The sequence below is a fragment of the Ranitomeya imitator genome, chromosome 6, assembly GCF_032444005.1.
Source record: "Ranitomeya imitator isolate aRanImi1 chromosome 6, aRanImi1.pri, whole genome shotgun sequence".
In the NCBI taxonomy this organism is placed as follows: domain Eukaryota; kingdom Metazoa; phylum Chordata; class Amphibia; order Anura; family Dendrobatidae; genus Ranitomeya; species Ranitomeya imitator.
In genome coordinates this window covers 14218878-14234106 of record NC_091287.1, presented here as the reverse complement: position 1 = coordinate 14234106, position 15229 = coordinate 14218878, and the positions used below count along the sequence as shown (strand labels likewise).

At 47.9% G+C, this 15229-nt stretch overlaps 2 protein-coding genes across 10 annotated transcripts in view; one reads left to right on the top strand and one right to left on the bottom strand.

Annotated features, from left to right (window-relative positions):
- The window catches only part of LOC138641637 (NAC-alpha domain-containing protein 1-like), a 49267-nt gene extending 48489 nt beyond the window's left edge, over window positions 1–778 (top strand). For all 3 annotated transcript variants that reach the window (XM_069729178.1, XM_069729176.1, XM_069729177.1), the window contains exon 10: window positions 618–778. In XM_069729178.1, coding sequence (XP_069585279.1) covers window positions 618–632 — 15 coding nt within the window. In that variant the 3' untranslated portion in view covers window positions 633–778. The remainder of the gene's footprint in view (window positions 1–617) is intronic.
- Window positions 779–1530: 752 nt separating this feature from the next.
- Window positions 1531–15229, bottom strand: part of CCM2 (CCM2 scaffold protein) — a 28715-nt gene continuing 15016 nt past the window's right edge. For 2 of the 7 annotated variants that reach the window (XR_011313926.1, XR_011313927.1), the window contains exons 3-12: window positions 8067–8243; window positions 7830–7913; window positions 7128–7311; window positions 6892–7028; window positions 6203–6338; window positions 5761–5818; window positions 5377–5491; window positions 4550–4688; window positions 1978–3707; window positions 1531–1937 (exon numbers count right to left, since the gene is read on the bottom strand). Coding sequence is in view for 3 of the 7 variants with exons in the window: in XM_069729182.1 (XP_069585283.1) it covers window positions 3403–3707; window positions 4550–4688; window positions 5377–5491; window positions 5761–5818; window positions 6203–6338; window positions 6892–7028; window positions 7128–7311; window positions 7830–7913; window positions 8067–8243; window positions 12437–12439 (1338 nt within the window). In the remaining 4 variants the exon portion in view is untranslated. Of the gene's footprint in view, window positions 3708–4549; window positions 4689–5376; window positions 5492–5760; window positions 5819–6202; window positions 6339–6891; window positions 7029–7127; window positions 7312–7829; window positions 7914–8066; window positions 8247–12436; window positions 12497–15229 lie in introns of those variants that run through there. The other 5 variants (XR_011313928.1, XR_011313925.1, XM_069729182.1 and 2 more) reach the window with 5 other exon arrangements.

The following is a 15229-nucleotide window of genomic DNA, read 5'->3' as shown; positions in this document are numbered from 1 at the left end:
TTCCCACCTACACAGAATGGAGAGGTTTGTGATTTTTATCGTAGGTACATCTGTGAGAGATGGAATCTAAGAATAAATCCAGAAAATCACATTGTAGGATTGTTACATATTTCATGCAAATAAATGCAAATTAATTATGTAATTATCATACAATGTGGTTTTCTGGATTTGATTTTTACATTCCGTCTCTCACAGGTGAAGTGTACGTACCATAAAAATCACAGCCCTCTCCATTCTGTGTAGGTGGGAAACTTGCAAAATCAGCAGTGGATCAAATACTTTCCCCACTGTAAATGAGTTTTTGTTCAGCAGAAGTTGTAGCCACGGGTCACAAAGAAAGCACCGGTCAGATTTATCTAATACATTATTCCACTGATAAAATAAGGCGAGAGGTTATAGAAAGGGGCATAAGGAGGAGACCACCCCTGAACCCAGCTGCTTTCCCTTTTCTTCTTTTGCTGTATATATGGCAGGCACTGCACTGATAAAAGGCAGCCAGCAGAATTGTGAATGCAGCTTTGGAGGTGACTGGAGTATGACCGCAATGTAGTCCAGGATACCTAAAAGTAGAGTGATCAGCTCAAGTGGATAATGACTTTTCTTCTTCTGCTCTACAGGAATTAACCATGTAGCTGCTGGGCCGCATGTGATCCTGGAGCCTCCCGCCACACTCCTGTATAGACGCACAGCTATTCATTAACTGCCTCTGTATTAGACTTGCATATATTCCTACTAGGACGCACCAACAAAGCTGCTGAATAAACCTTGCCTGATTCCATTCTGACTGATTGATTTCTATTATGGCACTTGATGGGGCAAGGTTCACAAGTCCCTTATTCCATGCACTTACTAATGCTTAGTGACCGGTGCAGACTGAGCCCGGTGGGCGCTCCCTGCTCGGAATGCCGCAGACTCGGAGCCTGGTGGGCGCTCCCCGCTCGGAATGCCGCAGACTCGGAGCCCGGTGGGCGCTCCCCGCTCGGAATGCCGCAGACTCGGAGCCTGGTGGGCGCTCCCCGCTCGGAATGCCGCAGACTCGGAGCCTGGTGGGCGCTCCCTGCTCGGAATGCCGCAGACTCGGAGCCCGGTGGGCACCCCCACTGACACTACTGTTTAAGCTGCAGTTTCTAGCAGAAAACACAATCTGCACAGCTCCTGTAGGTGAAGAGCACAAATCTTGTGGGAGGATGCTAGAATGCTCAGGAGGCAGTAAGACGTGATGGAGCCATGCATGCCTGCAGGATCAGACTTCATAGACAGAATTAGGTCAGCTCTGGGGATGCCGCTGTACACACAAAACTGAATATTTTTAATGAAGATTATGTTTTAAAGCTGCCTCATTCTTTAACTTTAACAAAATTTGGAACAGTGCACACACTCACCGCCCCCCTCCAATTGATCCATCCTCGAGACTCCCCTAATTATTACTTTTGTAAGACAAGTATATCAGGCGCTGTCATGTAATAACGTTCACAGCAGGATCTGCTGTACAGGAGCAGGAAAGTAAACATCACAAGTCAGAACTCGCCGTCAGGATGGATGCACGCATATATTTACAGATAAAAATACATACAAAATGAGGTGTACACACAGCCGAGTAAACGAAAGATACAAAAAGCACTAAAAATCCAAAATAAAAAAAGCAAAACTTCAGTCTCCATCCAGCACATAAAACACAAGGTGGCATAAAGATGGCCGCCACAGACAGACACCTGGACCATGGACTTTGGTAGACTTTGATAGGTGTACGCCATCCTCAATGCAGTATTAAGGGGAAGCTAACTTGCAATCACTCCTAGTGGATAAGTGTAGGAGCATTGTTGGGCACAGAGGACCATAGATGACCTTGGATACGGCCTGCAGATCCGCCAAACCAGCACAATGATAGGTTATTGACCTGCCTATCTTGGCTTCAGCAGCAGTCTATTAATGCACACCTGCCTATCTTGGCTTCAGCAGCAGTCTATTAATGCACACCTGCCTATCTTGGCTTCAGCAGCAGTCTATTAATGCACGCCTGCCTAACTTGGTTTTTACAGCAGTCTGTTCTGGTTTTATCTACCTGGGATGCAGGGAATTATGAGAAATTCTGACTAATGTGTGAAATGTTTCCTGCCATGTGCGATATGACTGTTTGTTGTGGCAAATTTCAAAGGTTTATTTACTTTGAAGGCAGAGCCGCCCATCATGACCTTGTCGTGTTCACAGCTGAGGGATTGCTACAGGGTATCAGAGCATTCAATCATGGAGCTAAACACAGGAGCAGCACACGTCCGGCTGCCTCTTCTTGTTGTTCTAAACCATCAGCTGTGTGAACAGGAGCGAGTTTACAGAAGGTAACAGCAAACAGATCTTGGAAAAAAAAAAGGGGCAATGTACAAAATGATTTTTCAGCAGCTGTCGGAAAACTACAACTTCCATATTATTATAGCATATTGTACAAAAAAAAAAAAAAATCAACTGTGTAAGAAAAAAACCCCAAAAGTAAATGCCCCCACGCCCCTCCACAGGTGGCAGCACAACATTAGGAGGAGTTTGCAATTATTGCTACTAATGGTGGTCTAACCAGTGACCTAATGTAAGGGGGTACTTACTTCTACACACAAGTAATATGGAGGGATAAGAACTTCTATATTAACTAAAATATTCACATAAATGGTCCACATTGTAAATCACCACCAGAATACATCCATGTCTGAATCATTTTGCAGTGCAGATCGGACCTGTAACTCTGAGCTTCGTCATTACGGAGGAGACCGGGCTTTGGCACGGACAGTACAGATATGGCGGATCCGAGGAGCGAGACTGTCCGATTCTTGTAAACTGTAATGAACACTATAAATACAGGATGAGATCCAGCTCGTGTGACCACAGTCATGGGCCGCATCCGTCCAGCCCCATCTATGTGACTGCAGGCCCAGATATCCCAGAATACAATACACACTAGTATGCAGGCGGCGACACAAGCGTACACCCATCAGGTCAGCGCTGCCGACCCGCGCATTTCAGGATTCACATTGTGGTAAACTTTTTGGGTATTTTTCTTCTTTTTACCTATTAACATATTATATATATCACAAATTGTGGGTGAAACAATGTAAAAAGTTCTTGTGCAAACTAAAAAAAAACTTCATTATAGAAACTTAGTTCAGAAATGTACAGAAGCGGGCGGCCGGGTGTAACAAATAGGCTCCAGATAAAAAAAAGTCGCCCACTTCAGGGTCTCACTCATGCAGTCCTAAAGGCCCAACAAAATTTGGGCACTAAAACTTCTCTTTAGTAATGTGCCGCCATAAGGGCATACCCCTACAGATTCAACAGCTAGCGGGGTCAGCAGTCGCATGTCGGTGGGAAAACAAGTCGATACCCACCAGTGGCAATGGACTGATGAGCTGAGGGTTATCAGGAATAGTTAGGTGGTCCGGGAGTTGGGGGATCCTGGTCCATGCTGCACCCCAGGGCCTCAATATCATTGCTAATGTCTGAGATCATTCGGTCCCACTCGTCTCCTTCTGACGGCACAGACTGATCATCTGAACCCTCCACCGCGCCGTTTCCATTTGTGGTGGAGTTGGAGGCAGTGCTCATAGTCCGCCTGTACCTGCCGAAGCTGTCGGTGATTATGCCGCGCCCGTCCTTGACACCAATGGTTTCCAGGAAATTCTCAAAATGTTGACTGTCCTTCTCAGGAATGAAAGGCCGAAGTCCTGGGCAGAAGACAAGAAGAAATTAGCAAGTAACAGTGCAGAAAACAGCGGCGTATAAGAACATAGTGTAACCCCTGCGGGACACAGACAGACACTGGTTCTTGTTCCTCAACTTCCAAGAAACAAAAAAACTTTTTTTTTTTTGTTTAAATTTCTCCATCAGATCTTGCCAGTTTGTTTTGCAGGATGAGTTGTAGTTTTGAATAAGTCGGGTGTCGGCAGTGTAACACAGCCGCACACGGAGCCTGGACATCTATTGCCAACATCTGATGTCGCCGAGGGGTTAAATAGCAAGTGTCTCATTCATTGTAATCCACCTTTTAGGGTAGGTGCACACGATCAGGAACTGCTGTGGCTTTGACGCTGGGTATTTATGCAGCGGCCAGATGTTACAGTATAGTGGATGGGATTTCTAAAAATCCAATGTCCACTATGCACGTATAGTCGCCTGCGGATCATCCGTGGAAACTGACATGTGGCGCGTCTTTCAAGACTGCAGCATGTCAATTTCTCTTGTGGAGACACGAGACCCTGCAACAGAAATGACATCAATACAATGTATTGTATGCGGCGATTCCGCACGATTCAGTGATCACAGAGGAGTCACCTGCGTTCAGTAGACGGCAGCGAACATGAGCTGCATCCAAAGCGCTGCTAGTTCCGGATCGTGGGCACCGGGCCTCAGACTACTGCAAAGTCACATTCTGTTGATGGATCCTCGATAGTCTACCGCGATAACCCTGCGGATTGTTAGCTGCACTGACACATTCTGCTTACTGGTGTCCTCATCATGGTCAGGCACGGCAGAGCGAGAGCCGCACAGCTTACACCGCTCTCCTTACCGAGCAGAAGAAACTTCCTGCTGTCCCCGTACAGCTGCCGGAGGTTGATGCAGAACTCGTGGATGGAGGCGCCATTCCGGTACTCGTGGAGGAGCATCGCAAACTGCTGGATCTCCTGCGATGAAAGCTTCGTCCTCAGCTGAAAACAGAATTCAGGCGGGAAATCAGCGAGATGGCGAGAAATGAAAAGCAGCCGCCCAACTAAGATAGAGTCACCGACCCATCTGCTCCTGGAAAAGCTTTTGGCGACCAGGCCACCATTTGTGTTCCCACTCAGGACGGTATCCAGCTCGCCACGCTATATGGGGAAAGTATCACTGCGTACACTAAGGAGCCTTCAAAAACCACGTGACAACTGATAAGATGCTCACTACAGCCCCCACAGAGGTTGTCAGAGGCTTGGCGACGACCTCCACAGGAGATGGCGAAAATCTCCTTTACATAGGGATGACCTGGGAAAGCTGGGTGCCAACCCATGGCCATACCCAGCTTTCCTGGGGTGCAGGGTGGCATTTCTGTGCTCATATGCAGCAATACAAAACCTGGAACAAACCGCTGTGGCTGCACTACTGGTGACATACTGGTTATCACCCAGGTCTGAACACTTATGCAATGGGAACTGAGCCGGGGATGGGGTCCAACACTTGTCAAAGCAAATATTCCATTCAGAAACCTTAGCAAGCTGGGTGACAACCTGCATACAAGGTGTACCGGTGGCCATATTGGTAGCCACCCAGCTTTCTCAGTTGAGAGATGAATAGTTTATACCACATCTGACTGCAGCTGCAGGGTCCACATATTCTGTACATCGATGACCACCTCTTTACCGTCATCATGTAGTCGTGCAGTAACTCCGCCGCCGTGGTGCTCAGCTCACTCTCGCTGGCCGTCTTGTTGTGAGGGGGAGAGTTTCCTTCAGTATCAGGCGAATCCTCTAAGGAGCTGTCAGGAAACACAATGACCATTCGGTGGTGACAGGGTTAATGGACAAGCGGTCAGTCTCCAGCTGCTGCAACACTACATCTACCAGCATGCCCTGACAGCGTGGGAGTTATAGTTTTGCAGCAGCTGGACCCCCGCAGGCTGGAGACCACCACACGCTTCATTATGGTTTATAAACCGTGACGTTCCTCCCGCCATGAGCCCCATTCACTGCGGATCTGGTCGCGGGTGGCATGGGGGCGCCCTCTCACCCCGCTGTAAAGACTTACAAGGCTCCGGCCTCCAGGTCGTAGGCTTCCTTCACCTCCACCTTGTTTGAAGAATCGTCTGAAAGAAACACATTGGCGTTGAATTATAGCCCCCAAATACCATGGTGTGCCCACCCCGGAGTAAGGGGCCAACATGACAACTTCTCCACAAGAGTTTTACCACAACTTTCTATTAAACTTGGTCAGTTCCTTCTTACGTAGAAGAGTTCTGCTTGCTGTCAGTGAATAGGGAAATTCTTGTTAAGTGAAACATAAAGAATACAGCTGACATGCAGGGATCAGCAGGCTGCGACACTACAGCTCCCAGCATGCCCCCACAGTCACCCAACAGCCCATGGCTGGGGACCTTTTGCAATGTCTAAATTTACACAAGAAGTTTTCATTCACTGACTGCCAGCAGACATAACCCCTACGGCTGTGTTTTGCTCGTTTCCTTACTCACCACTGTGTAGGGACAGATGACGGGTCGGGGTGGACGCTCCATCGAATATGGCCCTGTCCAGAAAGTCGATGGTGGATTCGGTGTACACGATCTGGAAGACTTGGCCGAGCAGGGAGCACAATTCCTCGGCAGCCGCCTGATGGAAAGAGTGAATGTAAAGGACACTCCTGTAGATGGGAAGCGGGGGCCATGGCGGCAGGGCGGGGGCCATGGCGGCAGGGCGGGGGCCATGGCGGCAGGGCGGGGGCCATGGCGGCAGAGCAGCGGCTATGGCAGGAGCGCGGGGCTCATGGCGGCAGGGCGGGGGCCATGGCGGCAGAGCGGGGGCCATGGCGGCAGAGCGGGGGCCATGGCGGCAGAGCGGGGGCCATGGCGGCAGAGCGGGGGCCATGGAGGCAGAGCGGGGGCCATGGAGGCAGAGCGGGGGCCATGGAGGCAGAGCGGGGGCCATGGAGGCAGAGCGGGGGCCATGGAGGCAGAGCGGGGGCCATGGCGGCAGAGCGGGGGCCATGGCGGCAGAGCGGGGGCCATGGCGGCAGAGCGGGGGCCATGGCGGCAGAGCGGGGGCCATGGCGGCAGAGCGGGGGCCATGGCGGCAGAGCGGGGGCCATGGCGGCAGAGCGGGGGCCATGGCGGCAGAGCGGGGGCCATGGCGGCAGAGCGGGGGCCATGGCGGCAGAGGTCCTCACCTTATTCTCTGTGGCCAGGATGACCAGGCAACACGACTCCAAGGGGCCCGTCCCGCACTCTGACAGCGACCCAGATGTTAACACTTTCCCGCTCTCAGCAGACAGGCTCTGGCTGGGAGAAATCCCGGGGTCCTGGGCTACGGATCACAAAGAGAAGACCCTTTTATAGTTAGACATTATGGATTCTCTGATGCCGGGATCTCACGGGACATGGATGGCGCCATCTTGCAGCGTACCCGTCTTGAGAAGCACCAGGTGCAGGCAGTCATCTCGGATGTAGGAGACGGCGGCGATGTCATGGATGGGCACCCGCAGGATGATGTCCTCTCCGTCTCTCCAGACCACCTTAACGTTATAGGCGGATAGGCTAATGACTGCGTCGTGCTCCTGGGTGAGCTGTGCGGGGAGCTGGTGTAGTCGCTACACAGCAAAAACATACAGAAATTGAGTATGGCTACTGGGAGGAAATTATGCCCTCTAGAGACTGGTGAACTACATGTCCCACAATGCACAGCGTACAAACAGAGCTGCAGCCTTTATATGATGGGACTGAGACCAAGTCATCCTGCGCCCTCTGCTGGCAGAATAGCAGAACTGAGCCCAGTGTTGCAGAGTCCTGCGGTTTATAATCTTCTGCCATTACTGTCACAAATCATCTCTTATGGACATCCTGCTGAAATGTACTGATACATAGCAGCTGAGAAGCAGAGCAGCAGTGTAAAGCATGGATTAAAAACAGGACAGTAGTTAGAAACTAGCCTCCTGCCTCCACAGAGGTTGTGATGATCCCAATCTACAACAGACTAAGCTGCAGTCACTGATCCTAACTGTGCCCCCCCCCCAAAAAAACAAACAAAAAAACAGGGACCTGACAAGTACAGAAAATGTGACCTATACAGACAAATAACGTTTACAAGCACGCATCGCTCAACACTCACCTTCGCATTGTCAAGAAGCTGCAAAATTTCTGTGCGGCTGGAAGGATTGAGGTATCCGGGGATGGAGGTCAGCTGCCCTAAATACTGGAGACACTTCAGCTATAAACCTTGTGCACGACACCTTAGCACCAACATGGCGCCCAATCGCCATTTCCACGTTCCCTTGATAGTAGCACAAGACTCCACCCTGACGGACAATTGGGCAGCAGTCTACGACCGGTCACACACTCCTCTCACCTTGACTTCTTTCTCTATGTAGTCATTAAGCAGCACGTCTGGCTCCACGCGGTGCTCCGCCGGCGACACGGACGCGGTGTGCAGAGGTCTCCGCTCCGTCACCTTCTCCTGAGCCTTCTTGTCTCGGCCCTTCTCGCCCTTCAGGAACACCCGTTTAAATGGAGACACAATTCCAGGCTGCTGGGAGAGAAGGCAAGACGGGGGTCTCATTAACCAAGATGGAAAAATCTTATTACTACAACCTAGGAAAGCAAGTCCTGGGGAAGACTAAAGAAAGATTTTTTGGAAATGGAGAAGATCCCTGTAATTTCGTGTTCTATGTGCAGACGAGACTTCTCCATAATGTCTGCCTACATTACCCACCGGCCGAGGTTCATCTACAGAAAGGACTTCTCCACAATGTCTGCCTGCATCACCCTCCAACTGAGGTTCATCTGCAGACGAGACTTCTCCATAATGTCTGCCCACATCACCCTCCAACCGAGGTTCATCTACAGAAAGGACTTCTCCACAATGTCTGCCTACATCACCCTCCAACCGAGGTTCATCTACAGAAAGGACTTCTCCACAATGTCTGCCTGCATCACCCTCCAACTGAGGTTCATCTGCAGACGAGACTTCTCCATAATGTCTGCCTACATTACCCACTGGCCGAGGTTCATCTACAGAAAGGACTTCTCCACAATGTCTGCCTGCATCACCCTCCAACTGAGGTTCATCTGCAGACGAGACTTCTCCATAATGTCTGCCCACATCACCCTCCAACCGAGGTTCATCTACAGAAAGGACTTCTCCACAATGTCTGCCTACATCACCCTCCAACCGAGGTTCATCTACAGAAAGGACTTCTCCACAATGTCTGCCTGCATCACCCTCCAACTGAGGTTCATCTGCAGACGAGACTTCTCCATAATGTCTGCCTACATTACCCACCGGCCGAGGTTCATCTACAGAAAGGACTTCTCCACAATGTCTGCCTGCATCACCCTCCAACTGAGGTTCATCTGCAGACGAGACTTCTCCATAATGTCTGCCCACATCACCCTCCAACCGAGGTTCATCTACAGAAAGGACTTCGCCACAATGTCTGCCTGCATCACCCTCCAACTGAGGTTCATCTGCAGACGAGACTTCTCCATAATGTCTGCCCGCATCACCCTCCAACCGAGATTCATCTGCAGACGAGACTTCTCCATAATGTCTGCCTACATTACCCACCGGCCGAGGTTCATCTACAGAAAGGACTTCTCCACAATGTCTGCCTGCATCACCCTCCAACCGAGGTTCATCTGCAGACCAGACTACTCCACAATGTCTGCCCGCATCACCCTCCAACCGAGATTCATCTGCAGACGAGACTTCTCCATAATGTCTGCCCACATCACCCTCCAACCGAGGTTCATCTGCAGACCAGACTTCTCCACAATGTCTGCCCGCATCACCCTCCAACCGAGATTCATCTGCAGATGAGACTTCTCCATAATGTCTGCCCACATCACCCTCCAACCGAGATTCATCTGCAGATGAGACTTCTCCATAATGTCTGCCCGCATCACCCACCGGCCGGGGTTCATCTACAGACGAGACTTCTCCACAATGTCTGCCTGCATCACCCACCGGCCGGGGTTCATCTGCAGACGAGACCTCCACAATGTCTGCCCGCATCACCCACCGGCCGGGGTTCATCTACAGATGAGACTTCTCCATAATGTCTGCCCACATCACCCTCCAACCGAGGTTCATCTGCAGACCAGACTTCTCCACAATGTCTGCCCGCATCACCCTCCAACCGAGATTCATCTGCAGATGAGACTTCTCCATAATGTCTGCCCGCATCACCCACCGGCCGGGGTTCATCTACAGACGAGACTTCTCCACAATGTCTGCCTGCATCACCCACCGGCCGGGGTTCATCTGCAGACGAGACCTCCACAATGTCTGCCCGCATCACCCACCGGCCGGGGTTCATCTACAGATGAGACTTCTCCATAATGTCTGCCCACATCACCCTCCAACCGAGGTTCATCTGCAGATGAGACTTCTCCATAATGTCTGCCCGCATCACCCACCGGCCGGGGTTCATCTACAGACGAGACTTCTCCACAATGTCTGCCCGCATCATCCACCGGCCGAGGTTCATCTGCAGATGAGACTTCTCCATAATGTCTGCCTGCATCACCCACCGGCCGGGGTTCATCTACAGACGAGACTTCTCCACAATGTCTGCCCGCATCACCCACCGGCCGGGGTTCATCTACAGACGAGACTTCTCCACAATGTCTGCCCGCATCACCCACCGGCCGGGGTTCATCTGCAGACGAGACCTCCACAATGTCTGCCCGTATCACCCACCGGCCGAGGTTCATCTGCAGACGAGACTTCTCCACAATGTCTGCCTGCATCACCCTCCAACCGAGGTTCATCTGCAGAAAGGACTTCTCCATAATGTCTGCCTGCATCACCCACCGGCCGAGGTTCATCTGCAGAAAGGACTTCTCCATAATGTCTGCCCACATCACCCTCCAACCGAGGTTCATCTACAGAAAGGACTTCTCCATAATGTCTGCCTGCATCACCCTCCAACCGAGGTTCATCTGCAGACGAGACCTCTACAATGTCTGCCCACATCACCCTCCAACTGAGGTTCATCTGCAGAAAGGACTTCTCCATAATGTCTGCCTGCATCACCCACCGGCCGAGGTTCATCTGCAAAAAGGACTTCTCCACAATGTCTGCCCATATCACCCACCGGCCGAGGTTCACCTGCTGATGAAATGGGAACTGCGCGTCTACACAGAGGAGGGTGCACATTGGTGCAACACCCTGCACCTCAGATGTCAGCAGATACAGCTAGTTTCTGGGTGAAATCTTGTGCAGGTCTTCACTGCACTTTTGTTCATGAACCAGCAGCTCAGGATGAACAAAGTATGGCTTTAAAACAGCACCGGTACATCGTGACGAAGTATCCAATGATCAGTAATGATGCTACAATATGTGGGTGGCACCGTTCCCAGACCCCTTCCACCTACCTCTCCATCCATCTGCACACAAGGCCTGGCCTTCAAAAGGGTGTGAACAAGTCTGCATGAAATCTCACGCCGGTCCCAACACTTACACTGTACACTTCACACGCCACTCACTAAACAGGAAGACGAGGGGACCACAACTTCCTGCCATACAGCGCAACGCTGAATCTGGCGGAATAACAAACGGCCGGGATCGGGGGAAGTCAGAAAGTGACATGAAGCAAGGCGAGGCCTCGTTACCAGCGACTGCATCCGATGTAATATATTGGAGAAGTAGCAACTATTACTCTGTGAAAGGTGGCACAACAGAAAAAAGTCCATCACAGGCCCCATATTCTGCAGGGGCCCCACTACACATTACCCTGTGCAAATCCAGCACAAAATAAACCATTATCATACCTGCCTTGTTCAACCTGATAACATAATTCCAGCAGTCTGACACCTCTAGAGGGAGATCACTACATACAGATTTATACAGCCACCACTAGGGGGAGCTCACTACATACAGATTTATACAGTCACCTCTAAAGGGAGATCACTACATATAGATTTATACAGCCACCACTAGGAGGAGCTCACTATATACAGATTTATACAGCCACCACTAGGGGGAGCTCACTACATACAGATTTATACAGCCACCACTAGGGGGAGCTCACTACATACAGATTTATACAGTCACCACTAGGGGGAGCTCACTACATACAGATTTATACAGCCACCACTAGGGGGAGCTCACTACATACAGATTTATACAGCCACCACTAGGGGGAGCTCACTACATACAGATTTATACAGCCACCACTAGGGGGAGCTCACTACATACAGATTTATACAGTCACCACTAGGGGGAGCTCACTACATACAGATTTATACAGTCACCACTAGGGGGAGCTCACTACATACAGATTTATACAGCCACCACTAGGAGGAGCTCACTATATACAGATTTATACAGCCACCACTAGGGGGAGCTCACTACATACAGATTTATACAGCCACCACTAGGGGGAGCTCACTACATACAGATTTATACAGTCACCACTAGGAGGAGCTCACTACATACAGATTTACACAGCCACCACTAGGGGGATCTCACTACATACAGATTTATACACCCACCACTAGAGGGAGGTTCTGCTACTTCTGCAGCTTATGGAAAATATTAAAGTACAGCGAAGGATGAAGCTAGAGATTATATATAACTTTATACCTTGCACATTCCATCAATGCTCGCTGACAACCTGCACGCGCTCTAAAGCAACAGCAACCAGCAGTTGTCACACAGTGATCGTCCAGTGTGCACAGGAGCGAAACGGCTCTACTGTAGCCGAGCAGACGTACCATGTCCTGAAGAGCAGAGACCCCTCAGATGAAGAGGCGGAGGATAACGGTGTCCATTGTGTGCATGATAAATATAGCCTGCGCTTTTATACACAGTCCTCCCAAACAAGGGAGGCGCCGCACGAAAAGACAATTCCCAGGAACTGACGGGTGACACGTTTATTCCAAGGAAGTGATAGAATGAAGCTAGAACAAATGGACATCACAACTCAAAACAGAGAGGACAGCAAGGAAGGAAAACCGCCCCCAACCCCACACTGCACATATAGTGAGGACCAGGGCCAAACACAGGGACAACACAACCAAACGACAGATAGCAGACAGGAGGCAGCATTATAGTTATATACTTGTACATATGGGCAGTATTATAGTAGTTATATACTTGTACATAGGAGCAGTATTATAGTAGTTATATTCTTGTACATATGGGCAGTATTATAGTAGTTATATACTTGTACATAGGGGCAGTATTATAGTAGTTATATACTTGTACATAGGGGCAGTATTATAGTAGTTATATTCTTGTACATAGGGGCAGTATTATAGTAGTTATATTCTTGTACATAGGAGCAGTATTATAGTAGTTATATTCTTGTACATAGGAGCAGTATTATAGTAGTTATATTCTTGTACATAGGAGCAGTATTATAGTAGTTATATTCTTGTACATAGGGACAGTATTATAGTAGTTATATTCTTATACATAGGAGCAGTATTATAGTAGTTATATTCTTGTACATATGGGCAGTATTATAGTAGTTATATACTTGTACATAGGGGCAGTATTATAGTAGTTATATTCTTGTACATAGGAGCAGTATTATAGTAGTTATATTCTTGTACATAGGGGGCAGTATTATAGTAGTTATATTCTTGTACATAGGAGCAGTATTATAGTAGTTATATTCTTGTACATAGGGGGCAGTATTATAGTAGTTATATTCTTGTACATAGGGGGCAGTATTATAGTAGTTATATTCTTGTACATAGGAGCAGTATTATAGTAGTTATATTCTTGTACATAGGGGGCAGTATTATAGTAGTTATATTCTTGTACATAGGGACAGTATTATAGTAGTTATATTCTTATACATAGGAGCAGTATTATAGTAGTTATATTCTTGTACATAGGGGGCAGTATTATAGTAGTTATATTCTTGTACATAGGAGCAGTATTATAGTAGTTATATTCTTGTACATAGGGGGCAGTATTATAGTAGTTATATTCTTGTACATAGGGGGCAGTATTATAGTAGTTATATTCTTGTACATAGGAGCAGTATTATAGTAGTTATATTCTTGTACATAGGAGCAGTATTATAGTAGTTATATTCTTGTACATAGGAGCAGTGTTATAGTAGTTATATTCTTGTACATAGGAGCAGTATTATAGTAATTATATTCTTGTACATAGGAGCAGTATTATAGTAGTTATATTCCTGTACATAGGGGCAGTATTATAGTAGTTATATTCTTGTACATAGGAGCAGTATTATAGTAGTTATATTCTTGTACATAGGAGCAGTATTATAGTAGTTATATTCTTGTACATAGGAGCAGTATTATAGTAGTTATATTCTTGTACATAGGGGCAGTATTATAGTAGTTATATTCTTGTACATAGGGGCAGTATTATAGTAGTTATATTCTTGTACATAGGGGCAGTATTATAGTAGTTATATTCTTGTACATAGGGGCAGTATTATAGTAGTTATATTCTTGTACATAGGAGCAGTATTATAGTAGTTATATTCTTGTACATAGGAGCAGTATTATAGTAGTTATATTCTTGTACATAGGGGCAGTATTATAGTAGTTATATTCTTGTACATAGGAGGCAGTATTATAGTAGTTATATTCTTGTACATAGGGGCAGTATTATAGTAGTTATATTCTTGTACATAGGGGTAGTATTATAGTAGTTATATTCTTGTACATAGGGGCAGTATTATAGTAGTTATATTCTTGTACATAGGAGCAGTATTATAGTAGTTATATTCTTGTACATAGGAGCAGTATTATAGTAGTTATATTCTTGTACATAGGGGCAGTATTATAGTAGTTATATTCTTGTACATAGGGGCAGTATTATAGTAGTTATATTCTTGTACATAGGGGCAGTATTATAGTAGTTATATTCTTGTACATAGGGGCAGTATTATAGTAGTTATATTCTTGTACATAGGGGCAGTATTCCAGTGTTTGTTTCTGGCTCTTGTCACCCACTGGGGCCACACAAGGTAAGACCACCGAGCTGAGGTAGACAACACCCACTATGCTCCTTTTTCCTGTTTTGTATGTTCTGGCACTGGTGCTGGAAAAGCCGATCAGCTCAGAGGTCTGAGAATGTGCAGAACTCCGGGATCTGTGGAAAGTTTCCAGGACGGAGATCTGCTCACCTGCTCTGAATAAACATCATATTGCTGGGGCGATACGGGACCTCAGGACCCGGCAGCAGAGGAGTTCGGCTTCTTATTCACGTACTAAATGTTATATAGGAGAAGGCCAGGGTGACTATAACTCCAGGTGTACTCATATATAAGAGGTTCAATAAATAAAGCTATGGACATCTATCTCCTTCATGCTTTATACTGCAGCTTTGATGGTCAGTGCAGTTGTATAATGTCAGATGCGTGGAGACAGAACTGGTACAGAACCTTCTAGAACTGGTAAAATGATCAATAGGCGAAACGTACACTATATGGCAAAAAAAAAAAACTATGTGCCCCCTCCACCTCGTGGAGCTTTTCTGACCTCCATCCTGCACCCATAGACATAATATAGAGAAAAGTA